We start from the raw sequence: 13,672 nt of genomic DNA, 5'->3' as shown, positions 1-13,672 counted from the left end.
AGACAAGACAACAGAGAAACCCATTTGGAAAACAGAGAACCCAAATCCAGTTTGACCCAAATGAGGTAAAACTGTGGCACATTATTTCCTCATTTGGGCCAAACTCAAAGCCCAACATAACCCAAATCCAGTTTTTACCAAACAAAGAAAAAACGAAGAACCAAATGAACTTGATTTAAGAACACGCATCCCTCTCTTTTGAAAAAAAAAAAGTAACATACCTTCTTCTTGAGGTTAGGCCTCATCAACGGGCCGGGTCAGGCCGCGGGCTTGGGCCGGGCCTTACTATATTTTTAAATAGTAGCGGGCCGGGCTTTACTGTAAATCGAAGGATCCAAGTCCGTCCATATAAAACGGGCCTTGCGGGCTTTTTCGGGCTTTTGCGGGCTTTATTTACAAATAAATCTTTAAAGATACTAATTTTTTTATAAACTTATATTTATATATCATACACTCCAAAGAGAAATGTCTATCAATTCAAAGAAAATAAAAAAACTAACCGTTGGATGTGATCATTACAATAAATTATGAGTGTGGTAAAAAATTTAACCAATTTCACCATATTTTCGAATCCGATCGAATTGGTCAACCGTCGTCACTTCTATGTCTTCTTGGTTGACCGATGGCGTAACAATCGCGAAACGTGCTTATTTTTCTACATCACGTCTATAAATATTCCATCGATGGAAATGCTTGGACATAAGACAAAAATTTCAATTTTAATTATAAAGACGTTTACGTATACCAATTTGCCTCCTAAGGTTGTATGATTTATATGTTGCATTTAAATTGTTGAGGTTCACTCCAAAGCAACTATGAAGTGGAAAATGAATTTAGAGAAACCAACCGCTTGATAGAGAGATTGTAATGTTTTATGGTGGTTGTAAAAAATCCAGCCTATTTGGTTCTCGTTTCGAATTCAATCAACTAAGTCAAACTTAGTTACTCTTATAAACCTATATTTATATATCATGCACTCCAAAGAGCAACCCCTATCAATTCAAAGAAAATGGAAAAACCGACCGTTGGATGGGATTATTACAATAAATTATGAGTGTAGTAAAAAATTTAGCCAATTTCACCATATTTTCGAATCCGATCGAATTGGTCAACCGTCGTCACTTGTATGTTTTCTTAGTTGACCGATGGCTTGACGACCGCGAAACGTGCTTATTTTTTCACATCATGTCTGTAAATATCCAATCGATGGATGTGCATGTACATAAGATAAAAATTTTAATTTTAATTACAAAGACGTTGGCCTATATCAATTTGCCTCCTAAAGTTGTATGACTTGTACATTGCATTTAAATTGTTGAGGTTCATTCTAAAGCAACCATGAAGTAGAAAATGAATTTAGAAAAACCAACCGCTCGATGGAGAGATTGTAATGTTTTATGGTGGTTGTAAAAAATTCAGCTAATTTGGTTCTCGTTTCGAATTCAATCAACGAGGTCAAACTTAGTTACTCTTATATTTATATATCATACATATTTATATATCATACACTCCAAAGAGCAACCCCTATCAATTCAATAAAAATGGAAAAACCAACCGTTGGATGAGATTATTACAATAAATTATGACTGTGATAAAAAAATTTAGCCAATTTCACCATATTTTCGAATCCAATCGAATTGGTCAACCGTCGTCATGATATGTAGAATATATATGCACATATTCTATATAGAAGTATGAGAACTTCACACACACACACACATATATATATAAGAATATATATATAAACACACACACACACACACACACACACACACACACACACATATATATATATATATATATATAAGAATATGTGTGTGTGTTTATATATGTGTGGAAGTTCTCATATTTTTATATAAAATATGTGTTTATATATATATATATAGATATATATACTTATATATATATATATATATATATATATATATATAAATAAAAGTATATATATCTATATATGTGTGTTTATAAATATATATACTTATATAGATATATGTGTGTTTATAAATATATATATATAACACATACATATATAATAGTTTACGGGGTTTTACGGGCCGGGCCGGGTTTTTGTGGGTTTTTTGACGGGCCAGCTCTCTACCCACCAAGGCGGGCTTTTTAACGGGTCGGGCCTGGTTTTTGGCCCTGCAGGCCGACGGGCCTCCATCGGCCCACTTGATCCGCGAGCTTTTTGATGAGGCCTATTTGAGGTAGTTCAGCATAGCCAATCATCACCGCAGAAGCCAACAAATGGAGGATCAAAAGAAACGAACGCAATGTGTGATCCATTGTTCTTTGATTTTTTTTTTTTAAAATTTTTTTTAGAGAAAAATTGTTCTTTGAAACTCTTGAAGGAGAAAAGAGTCTGAAACTATTTCGAAAAAAAAATCAAGAGTTTGAAACTTTGAACAAAAAATAGACTTCACCGAACCTCCATTGACACAAACCTTACTGGGTTTTTTTTTTTTTTTTTTCTTAAAGCAAAAAGAATGTCTTGAATTCTAAATGTTTCTTTGTTCTTCCTAATTGTTTATGAACTATTTACTGGTTTTACTCATACAGGTGAACTATTTACTCATACAGGTGATATTAACTTTCACTTCCTACTTTATGGAGAAGAAGAAGAAAATCGTTGACTATATATGTACTTTTCCTGCACCTACAAAGACCAAAAGTGGTCATTTGTTCCTAGTTAGAGCAACTCCAAAAGATTCCCTATATTTTGATTTTTCTCTACTTTAGGGAAAAATAAGTCTCTTTTGCTCTAACAGATTCCCTATAACTATCCCTATTTTAGGGAAAGTGGGGAAAGAGAAAACCAAATTCCCTATATTTACAGCAAACTCTAAAATTTTAAGAAAGAATATGGAGATTTTAGAGATTGTTGTAAAATAGGGAATCTGTTGGAGTTGAAGAAGAAAAAGATGCTAAAACTTTGACTTTTGCTTTCCTATAATACAGAAATTATGGGGAAGTTGTTGGAGTTGCTCTTAGTAGCTAGCTAACGGGCAAACAACACCCAGATATAGTTTTGGTCCTTTTGGACGTACATAGTAACATAATGACGTACTTGGTAGGATTAAGACTCAATTTAGGTAACCAATTAATTCAAAGAGAACAAAAAATGCATGTGGCAATGATGATCATGTTGTAAATATTATATATATGTGGCTATCCACTGTAAATACTCAGTAGTTATGTCTTTATGATGTAAACACTACTCCTATATAAAGGGGTCTAATGAGAATGAAACACACACTTCTACCTCCTCCATATTCTGTTTCTCTCTTCTATCTCTCTATTTTTCTCTAGTTTATAACACGTTATCAGCACGCATTTGCTCTTAGATTTCTTCTTCTTCTTCTTTGAACTCCATGATGATCCGCAAGCCTTATGGTGCAACATAGTTGCATATGAGCGAGGCTAATGATCTATGAGTTTTTCTCTCATTCTCAACGAATTGCTTCATATTTAACATATATATTTTATATATATTATCGCATAACAGATGTATGTGTTTCATGTTTATCATCTTTGTTCCTATTATATATGAATATCAATTTTTTTTATGCGATCATTTACATATATTTGTATGTATCTGTTATATAATGTAATTGTTGAAATTTATATTTCATATGCGACTTTGAGAACTACATGTTCCAATAGTCAAGACTCGAGTCCGCTGACTGAGTAGTCTTAGACCTATGGCTCTACAGACATCAAACGAATGTTTTTCTTGTGTTTTCTCTATGGGATCCATTGTTCATATTTATGAACGCTTCGAAACTCTGTTTCGTATATGAATTTCTATCATTTTTCATAGAACATATTGTTCTAATACTTATGGATCCTGATATATCTCATTTTTTCTCTTTGTGAAAAGATGATGCATCTGACAAAATTGGACTTTGATCCTCTTGAAATTTCTGACAAAAATTATTTGATGACGAAATTCACCTTATGGCTCACAACCTTGGAAATGCCATAAAAAAATTGACAATAAGTCATCAGTGCAAAATCGCGCCAAGGCTATGATTTTCTTGCGTCATCATATTGACAAAAGCCTAAAAGATAAGTATCTTACGTTGTAAGACTCGTTTAAGCTTTTTCAAGCATTGCTCACTAATACTATTGTTCTACCTAGAGCACGATATGAATGGATGCATTTGCGCCTTCAAGATTTCAGCTCTGTCATTGATTTCAATTCCGCTGTGCATCGGATTAACTCCCAACTAAAATTATGTGGAAAATCTGTCAATGAAGATAACAAGCTCAACGTCTCTGATTTTTTTGTGGACAATAGAAAACATGTTGATGACATGATCAGCGGTGTTTGGACCCAAAATGAACATTTTGGCCTGACAAGGCGTGTCTTGGAGAAATTGAGCCAATGTCAGTGGCTCAAGCTATATATTGTCGACAAGCTCGAAATATATATTTAGAGGCTAAATAAAGCCTACTATGGAAGTATGACAAGTCAACTTTAGCATATTTTCCTACTTCGGCTAGGAAAAAACCGAGCTAGACAAGGAAGGAGGGGTGGCAGACTAACCAAATGAAATCGAAATGTGCTGAAACTTTCCAGATCCATTCTAGACAGCCCAAGGATCATTTCTTATGAAGAGTGCCAGAGATGTTTTTGAGTGGAAGGCCTTCAAACAATCAGTCCAATCTTTTGCAGAAGCAAAACTGGAAAACTGGACCTGTAAGAGGTCCAGCAGCATTTTCGGCCCAACCACTATACCAAAAATTCTGAAATTTTTCCAGGGTGATCTACACTCATAATGGAACATTTTTTATGAAGAGGTCATAGTGAAATTCGGAATGCTTGTTGGAGAAACAATTGAAGGAATAAAGGGGCAGAAACTGACCTAAATCCAGCTCAATATTCACATGTTCATGTTTCCTACCCACATGAAGAAAGCTAGATGCTTTTCTTCTTTTCCTTGGATATATTTTTCAAGACAATCTCTTTAATAGATCATCATCACTTCCATGTTGTTGCACCTTCATGCCTTGCTTTCATTTCATCATTTCTCTATCTTTTCCATATTTTACAAATCACTTTCATATTCCACTTTCATTATTTTTCTTCCACTCATCATTTCACTCTTCTTTTTCTTCCCTATATAAACACCTTCTCTTCTCATTCTAAAAGACACATTCACAACACAACAACAACATCTCTAAGATGATCTAAGTTCTCTCTACAACAAACCTCTCTAAGAGCAACTCCTCTCCCTCTCCTTCTCTTTCTCTTAGCGGTGATCACACTCCTAGTCCCAGTCTTCTCAGAAGCCGACTTTCAGTGCCACCAAACCCTCTGTCAACGTGCTTCGGTCCTAGTCTCCTCGGGAGCCGACGGTAGTGCCGCGACCACAACGATTACAGAACCAGCCAAGCAAGGGTAACGCCCTAGCAACCCAGCCAAGCTAAAGTCACGCTTTAGCAAGTTCTCCTCACTTCCCAGTGGTTCTCGCTCTGCTCGATCTACAACATCGAGTATCGATTGTGATTTTCAAGAAGCTCAGCAAAAGTCCTCACCACGAGGCACAAAGAATCCCACAACGAGGTTGGTGCTCTCCTCGTCCACAATTGCTTGAAAGAAGTCAGGTCAAGGGACACCCCCGACGACCGCACCCGAACGGTGCTGGCACGCCCGCGCAGAAAAGAGACTGTTGACCAGCTGCAACAAAATTGGAGCCAAACAAGCGGCAGTTTTCTTGATACCGATTAATTCTAAGCCTATGTTTTAGGCCTTTTTTTTCTTTTTGTCTCTATTTATTTTATTTAGTCATTTTAAGCCTATATTTTGCCACCGATTAAACATAATTACGTTTCATTATCTTTATCTGTTTAATCACATTTATTACGTTTAAATTACCTTTATTACAATTCTTTTGTAATTGAATTTTAATGAATATTTGTTGCAAGAGTTACAATTATCAGGTTAATGTTTCTAATTACCATTATCTTGTAGTTATTGTTATTAATAACTCATTTTATTACCAGTTTTATTATCATTCTCCGGTTATTATTGTGGGCCCCGGAAAATTTATTGAGCTTAAATTGAGATCATTCAACAAGTTATTTATTTACGATCTTGATAAATGTCAAGATGCTCGAGAAAATTTTCAGAAATTTTCATAAAGTGAAATCCTCAATTTAGGAGTTGGATAATAAGATACACGTCACGACGAGTTCGTGGAAATTTTCGAGGAATTTTTCGGATACCGGAGGTAATTATTACAATTTTTCAAAGTTTTGACATTTTGGAAATCATTTAAGAAAATAGAAAATGTCGTGGACCAATCTGGGCCGTCTGTTGACTCCACCGCTTGATCTCCACCGTTGGATTTGAGTTGTTTGGACTATAAATCCCGTGGAAGGGACCAGATTGCATCAGAAACATCGAGAGAGATTGAGAGAGGTCGACCCATTCTTGAGAATCGGCGACCCGATCACGTGACCCAACCGGAGTGACGCCGTCCGGCCACCCCACGACGGCGCGCGGCCACCAGAAGCTTCATCTCGGTTTCGCCTACCTCCCTACATCCTCAGATCGTCCATGCACCGACGGTGAACGAAGCAACAACGGCAGGAAGCCCCGAGCTTTCTCCGGCCACCTCTGCAACTTCCGGCGACCGATTAAGCTTCATTTGGTATGGAAACTCACCTCCTCGTCATGCCCAACACCTTAGTATGATTAGTTTTTCGATTTAATCAAGTTTTGACGATTTTGCGTTTCTGGGTAGCCACGGCTTCACCGTGTTCTTCGATACCGGTGACGTTTCGGGCACTTCTGGGCTTAGTTTCCATCTCGAGTTCACCTGTAGACGAGGAATTAAGAGGATTTCTGGGTTGTTGGCATCAAAATCTTCAACTCACCAACGTTCCAGTTCCGGCAAGAGGTTCTGTAAACCCGAGCTTGATCAACGTAGAGTTTCGAAGGTATAATTTCAAACCTTGAATTAGAAGGCTGTTCTTGTGACGAATACGAACTTGTGGGCTGAAGGGTTCTTGAATTATTTCCGTCTTGGTATTTTGGTTAACTGTTGCCGGTTGGTTTTGGTTGAATTGTGTAGTTTTGGTGGTTTGACAATATGTTGGAACTGGGAGGACAGATTGGATGAGTTGTGGTGTTTTGAATTGAATGAATTGTTGTGCTGTGGTTGAGATTGAGATATCCTGGTTATAAGTTTTGAATGCATAGGCAGAATGGGTTGTCGTATATTTGATTTGAATGGACTTTGATGATCAAGTTTATGTTTTGTTGGTATTGCTTGGCTGTTGGTTGAATGATATTGTTGATGCATTTTTATTCACTAGTATTTGGGTTTAGTGTTGAAGTAAAATTATGGGGAAAGTGGCCTAAAGTGATGTATGGGTGTCCTTAGTAATTATGCGACACAATCGTTAAGTAAAGAAAATAAATCAATATATATTGGGTGGCCCTAGTAAATCGGGTGCACTTAATATATATTTGGTCGATATCGTAAACTTCAAGTGAATGTTCGGTATTTTGGGTTACTTATCGAACAAGTCTCGATTGGTCAATATATATTGGGTGGCCCTAGTAAATCGGGTGCACTTAATATATATTTGGTCGATATCGTAAACTTCAAGTGAATGTTCGGTATTTTGGGTTACTTATCGAACAAGTCTCGATTGGTCAAAGTTGGTCAACTCCTGGTCAAACTAGGAAAAGTTGGTTGTACGATTTGTTAATCGTCGAGATTTCATATAATTGTTCAATGGATTATTAACGGTCGAAATGTCAGAATCTAGGACTCCAGTTACCCGAGGAACAGAAGGTTCGCAGCTCTCGGAGTACGTGAGAGAAAGCATCGGAATCCAGGTAGGGATTCAGGGCTCTCCTCGGTTAGTGATTTTCTTATATTGTTATTAAGTGATGCATGTTAGTTGGTATGGTTTGGTTATGTTCAAATGCAATGCATACTAACCAAACCATGTGAGAAATGTGATGGCTTGAGAGCGAAGGGTGGCTCTGACTTCCTTGGGTTCGATCCCCAAAACCTCCGGAGGGTTAGTTACACCGGTCGGACGGTGAGCGATCGCAATGACGACCCGATCCGTGTGTGTAGCTAGGTAGCGGACGCTCTCGCTACGCTTACCTGGTGATAAATTAAATTGAGGTAAGGTCGTGTGGTGGGTCTATGGGACCGGCCATCAGGTAAAACTTGGATTTGGCGCCGTAGTTGTTTAAGCATCATGCATCAGTTTTCAAATTGAAAAACATTAAAGTTTGTCGTTTCTTTTAAACACTTGGATTAAGCATGTTTTCATACTGAGGCCTCAATAATTTATTTACCGATTTTCAAATCTAGTCGAGATAGAGTTCCTGTTGAGTAGCGAGGACGAAAGCTCACCCCTACAACAGTGTGGATGCAGGTACTGTGCACTGGTGACGGGACAGTAGCTGACGGAGTTGGGTGTGCGGAACAAGTTCGGTAAATCATTGTTTGGATTCTGTTTTAGATTCTATTTCTCGAACTTCGTGTTTCGGAACTTGTGGATATTTAGCATCGTGTCAAATTTAGTTGAATTCTCTTTCATTGAAATTCATACTTCGTGTGATCCTTATCCAAGTACTGGACGAGTGAAATAGGTTTTAACAACTCAAGTTTTTCACCTCAAAAATATTTGTAGCTTCTGCTGTGTTTATACGAAAAGTTTTCAAACAAAATGCCTAGCGGTTCTCTAGAATGTAAATCGAGCGTTCGGTTTATGTTTTAGAGGCTCGCGGCACTGTGACGTGCTTAAGCTGGTGAGGTGCAGCTTGGGGCGTTACAATTATTGTTATAAGTAACTCATCCTATTAGTATTTGATACTTTTTTTTTTTTTGAGAAATTAGTATTTGATACTTATCATAGTTATTTATTTTATGCGATTATAATGAACATTTGTTACTTATGATTATTTCATTTTTCTTTTTGAAAAATATTAAAAATAGTTTTCTGTTGCGGAGACTTGAACTCGGGTCTTTTTCGGTGAGAGCCAAATATTTTAACCAATTAGACTACAACAGTTTTATTGATTATTTTGTTATAATGTTATATTAATGCATGTATCAATTATTGGCTCTAAATGAGCACCCCTCTATTTTGGCGTATGATATTCACATATTGGTATCAACAATATCAATTATATTTTCAACATAATCGAGGTATGTATTTTTATGAGTTTGACGAGTTCAATTTAATTTCCTCTTATTATCTTATCTGATAATTTAATATAAAAATTGTCACTTTATAATGAGATCAAAACTACATGTTTCTTGTTTCAATTACATGAGGACTTTTGTTTTTTATATTTTAAAAGAGGATCAAAGGATTTCACTCCTACCCCCATGGTGACTCGAACCCATGACTTCATCATTAGGTAGTGGGTGCTCTAACCACTGAGCTAACACCACTTCATGAGGACTTAAAATTCCTCCACTGATTGTTATACAATCAAATAGATCGAAACCTCTTGTTTCTTGATCTCTAATTATGTCAGGACCTTTGTCCACTCTTTTTACGAGTACATGTGAACCTTTGTACACTCCACTTTTAGAACATGCTTCTAATTGTGAAGACTCAAAACAAATGTTTTGAGTATGAGGGCCACGATCCCTAATTCTATTATTTCTTGGAGTATACGCTTATACCTATATGATCTACTGTCCGAAAATAGATCGAAATTCGAGTATATCATTTTGATATTTGTTTTCAGTGTCAAATAATAATACGAACCATGTGTTCATTAATAAATTGAACTATGAATGTTCATGATAAACATAATGACAGACATATTTATCTTGCATAGAATGCAACTATGGACATGATCCATTGCAATTGTTGATAATTTTTCACAATTGATGCTTCCAAAAGCTAAGGTAACAATCATCTCAAGAGCTGTAGATCTTGATTTAACCTTTTTTTTTTTATCAACAAGAAACTTCATTAATAATGAACTGGTTACAATGATTTTGGGCCGAGCAACATCTCTTACACAGAAATGGCCACTAGACTTCACACTGAAACTCTATAATGACTGACTGAAGGAGCCAAAGGGGCTCCGACTAAAAAGAAAACTTGCACAACAACTAAATGGCAAAGATAACATGCGCAGGAGCAGTGAATCCTTAACACTCAACTTTGTCAACACTAATTCGCCACCCAGAGTCCGCCTGACCTGCCTTTGATCGACCAAGCCAACACTCGTTGTGACTTCGAACCCGACCAAAGTGAATTGCTGGACCGTCGAACATGGGACTAAAGTAAACCAACATCGTCACCACCCTAATGTCAACGCCGTCAATCCACTGATGCTCCAAATTGCCATCGCCTCTAACCCGAAACCAGATAGGAACGACCCACTAGAAGGCTAAGGATGATTGTCTATGCCACGACTAGACTTTTTCACCATCGCTGCTGACCCAACTCCAGAACAGGAACGACCCTCTAGACGGCCAAAAGGAAGATTGTCTCTGCCACAACTTGCAGTGCGCCTGACCCAACAGCTAATACCAAACACAAATAGAACACCAGCTAATACCATAAACCAAACCCGTCGAAAACCATGACGACAACCTTAACTCAAGAGAGTAAGGACTTATTTGAGATCTGACAAACAGATCCAAAACTAAAGACAATGAAAGAAGAGTAAACACCAAATACACCAGACTAAAAAAGGCCCTAAAACAAAAGCCCGGCCCACCACCACTCCCTCCGAGGCCCCAGCGTTGCAGCCCACCAACCTTGCTGGCAGCGCGCCCTGCCGTCACCACACAGTCTCCATTCACCACACAACCTTGCTAACAGAGAACCAACAGATAGCAATCCCCACCATCCCAACCCAAAACACGACCCCCCCCCCCCCCCTCTCAATCCATGAAGATCAAAACCAGATCCAGGACACCCACCGTCACCCTCCTCCAACCCACCATCAAGGGATTGCCAGTTGCAAGATCAGAAACCCCAATCTCCAATAGATTTGAGCCGCGATCCGATTGGATCGAACCACAGATCCACAAACCAGATCGAAAACAAAACCCTGCAACACAACTGGTCTCCACCACCTGCCACCAACCCAAATCCTGTGCAACCTCCATCCTCGACAACAGGCGCCGTCAGCAAGCCACACCCACGCTGCACCTCATCTGCTCTCGCCCAAGATCTGAGAAGAACATATCGAAATCAATCTGCAGAATCCAAGATCAAGCCACCATGCTCCAACCCTGTACCAAGCCTTTGTCAAAGAACCCCGCTGCGAGCCCAGATCATCATCCTCTCCTGGACTGGAACGCGACGGGGGGAGTGCCGGCGGCGTTCGGCCGGGAGAGATCGCACAAAGCCTCTCTTTTTTCTTCGCGCGTGGGGCGCGTTCTAGTTGTCAAATTTTTTTTCTTCAATAACAAATTGGTAATTATGTTGACAGATTTAACCTTAAAAGATTAAAAAACTTTAAGAATAAATTAAATTAAAAGGGTAAATTGAATAATTATAAAATAAATTTTTATTTAAAAATTAAAAAGAAATGATTCCACAACTCCTACTTAAAAGACCCGGAGAAAACCAAGGCCCAAGATAGCAAATACAGAAGGCTTTAACAACTCCACCTAGTTCACGACTAAACCAGGGAGTAGAGAGTTAAGACCAGTCCAAAACCATAACTGGAAAGAAACCGATCCCAGCTGATCTCACTAAATCGGAGACTCTTTCTTCAATCAGATCGAGGGTAAGTCATCCAATTTTTGCTCTTCCTTTTTGATTGAATCTCTGAAACCACCTCTAAGGCATCAGATTCCGCAATCACCTTAGTAATGTCGTGCTGCATCTAAAATTGCTTTCGCTTCTGCTACCAATGCAGATCCACACATATCCGATCTGATAGAACCACCTACTACAGCTCCCAGGTGATCCCTAAGCACAACACCTAAACCACAGGCTTTTGAGGCATCGGACCAAGCTGCATCAACATTGATTTTTACAATCCATTTGGAGGAGTGAGAGTGAGAGTGAGAGTGATTTGAAAGAGGGAGGTCTCTTTGCTTCCCCAAACTCAGAGGACAGATGGGAGAGAGAGAGAGAGAGAGAGAGAGAGAGAGACTTTTCTTCTGTATAGGTTTAGAAAGGTCGGAATGGCCCCAGACAAAGCTCTCCAAAAGAAGATTTTGACTTTTGGTAGAGTGTCTAGCTTCCAAACCCGGCTCTCCACAAAGTGTGATGTGTGGCTAGTGCTTGATTCCTTACAGTTTGATGCATTAGTTGCAGCACTACCATTAGCTGATGGAGGTGAAGAAGCACAGCTCAAAAGGATTGCAGAACTGCAGGTATGGAGTGCAAAAGGATTTCACGTAACTTCATTTTACTAAGCGCGCTCTCTCTCTCTCTCTCTCACATATTTTTTTTGTTTTTTTGGTGAAACTATTTAGGCTGAAAATGATACTGTTGGCCAAGAACTCCAGAGACAACTGGAAGCAGCAGGTCTATCTTTACCTTCCTTTATGTTAGCTATCAGATTTCTGCTTTCGAGGACTACCTTGCACTTCATATACAAATTGGTCATGAGATTCTTTTTATAGTTTCTTGTACTAAATTATCTTAAGATTTAGTTTTGGAACATTCAAGTCTTAGGTGCTACACTATCAAAGAAAATAACCATTATCGTTGTTTATGAGATAATTTATATGCTAGTCTGATAACTAAAATTTAAATCATATTGTATTGTGTTGTCAGAGGAGGAACTAAAGCAGGTCCTCGAATTGTTCAGCCAAGCTGCAGATAATTGCTTGAATTTGAAGAAACCAGATTACAAAATAAGGGAACTGATCTTCTCTCTGGAACTGGATGGAGGGATTCCAGATCCTGTGGTTCCAGCCAATCTTCTCAAATTTCATGAGAGGGAAATAGTATAGGATTATGCTCCGTCCTCCTGCCATTTTTATTCTCCGTTCCCTGTCCTCTGTACATTTTAAAAGAATGCTGGCTGTTATCTCTCTTCCTTTCCCGGTCCTATTGTGTGACAGCTTCAGTATTTATACAGATATATAGAGTTGCCCATTAATGTTCAAAGTTTCTGTTTCTAAGAGTATTTATGCAGATATCTTCGCGTCATATAAGGATAAGCTGCATACCTTCAATTATCTTTCCCGAAAACCAGAGCAGCACTTGCGCAGACAGGAATTTAATTTTACTCCAAGCTCCACAGCTCATCTGCTAGTATAAAGCAGGGAGTATGTAAGAGAATAGCTCAATGCAAGGAGCCAAGGAGTGTCCTTTGTAACAAATATCAGCCTTCCAGACAGAAACATGAGAAGGAACTTGTAGACCAAGAATACAGGAGACTAGTAAAGTACTACTTTTCTCATTGGACTCTTTGGATTCTATCAATATTTCTAGGAGAAAAGCTGGAGACGGTAAAAATAATTCAGTGCAAGATTTGACAATATAACTGGTATATGACACCAATTTAGGTCAACTTGGATGTTTTTAACTTCCTATGAATGTATACATGCATGTACACATACAAAAATGCACCACACGCATACTATCCAGGGCACATTATCTATGCAACCCAGTTGCCTGACACCTGATCAGTATTGTTGATCAATTCACGCCTTCAAGCAATTGAGAATCTACCAATATAATACGCAGGCGAATGCAG

At 38.3% G+C, this 13,672-nt stretch overlaps 1 protein-coding gene across 1 annotated transcript in view; it reads left to right on the top strand.

Moving 5' to 3' along the window:
* Nucleotides 1-13,085, top strand: part of LOC133728240 (mediator of RNA polymerase II transcription subunit 21-like) — a 30,152-nt gene extending 17,067 nt beyond the window's left edge. The window contains exons 3-5 of the mRNA XM_062155641.1: nucleotides 12,261-12,338; nucleotides 12,441-12,492; nucleotides 12,745-13,085. Of these exons, the coding sequence (XP_062011625.1) occupies nucleotides 12,261-12,338; nucleotides 12,441-12,492; nucleotides 12,745-12,923 (309 nt within the window). The 3' untranslated portion in view covers nucleotides 12,924-13,085. The remainder of the gene's footprint in view (nucleotides 1-12,260; nucleotides 12,339-12,440; nucleotides 12,493-12,744) is intronic.
* The last annotated feature ends 587 nt before the right edge of the window (nucleotides 13,086-13,672 follow it).

This window comes from Rosa rugosa, chromosome 2 (genome assembly GCF_958449725.1).
Source record: "Rosa rugosa chromosome 2, drRosRugo1.1, whole genome shotgun sequence".
NCBI lineage: Eukaryota > Viridiplantae > Streptophyta > Magnoliopsida > Rosales > Rosaceae > Rosa > Rosa rugosa.
Note: the sequence above shows the minus strand (reverse complement) of the source record. Positions and strands in the feature narration are given on the sequence as shown.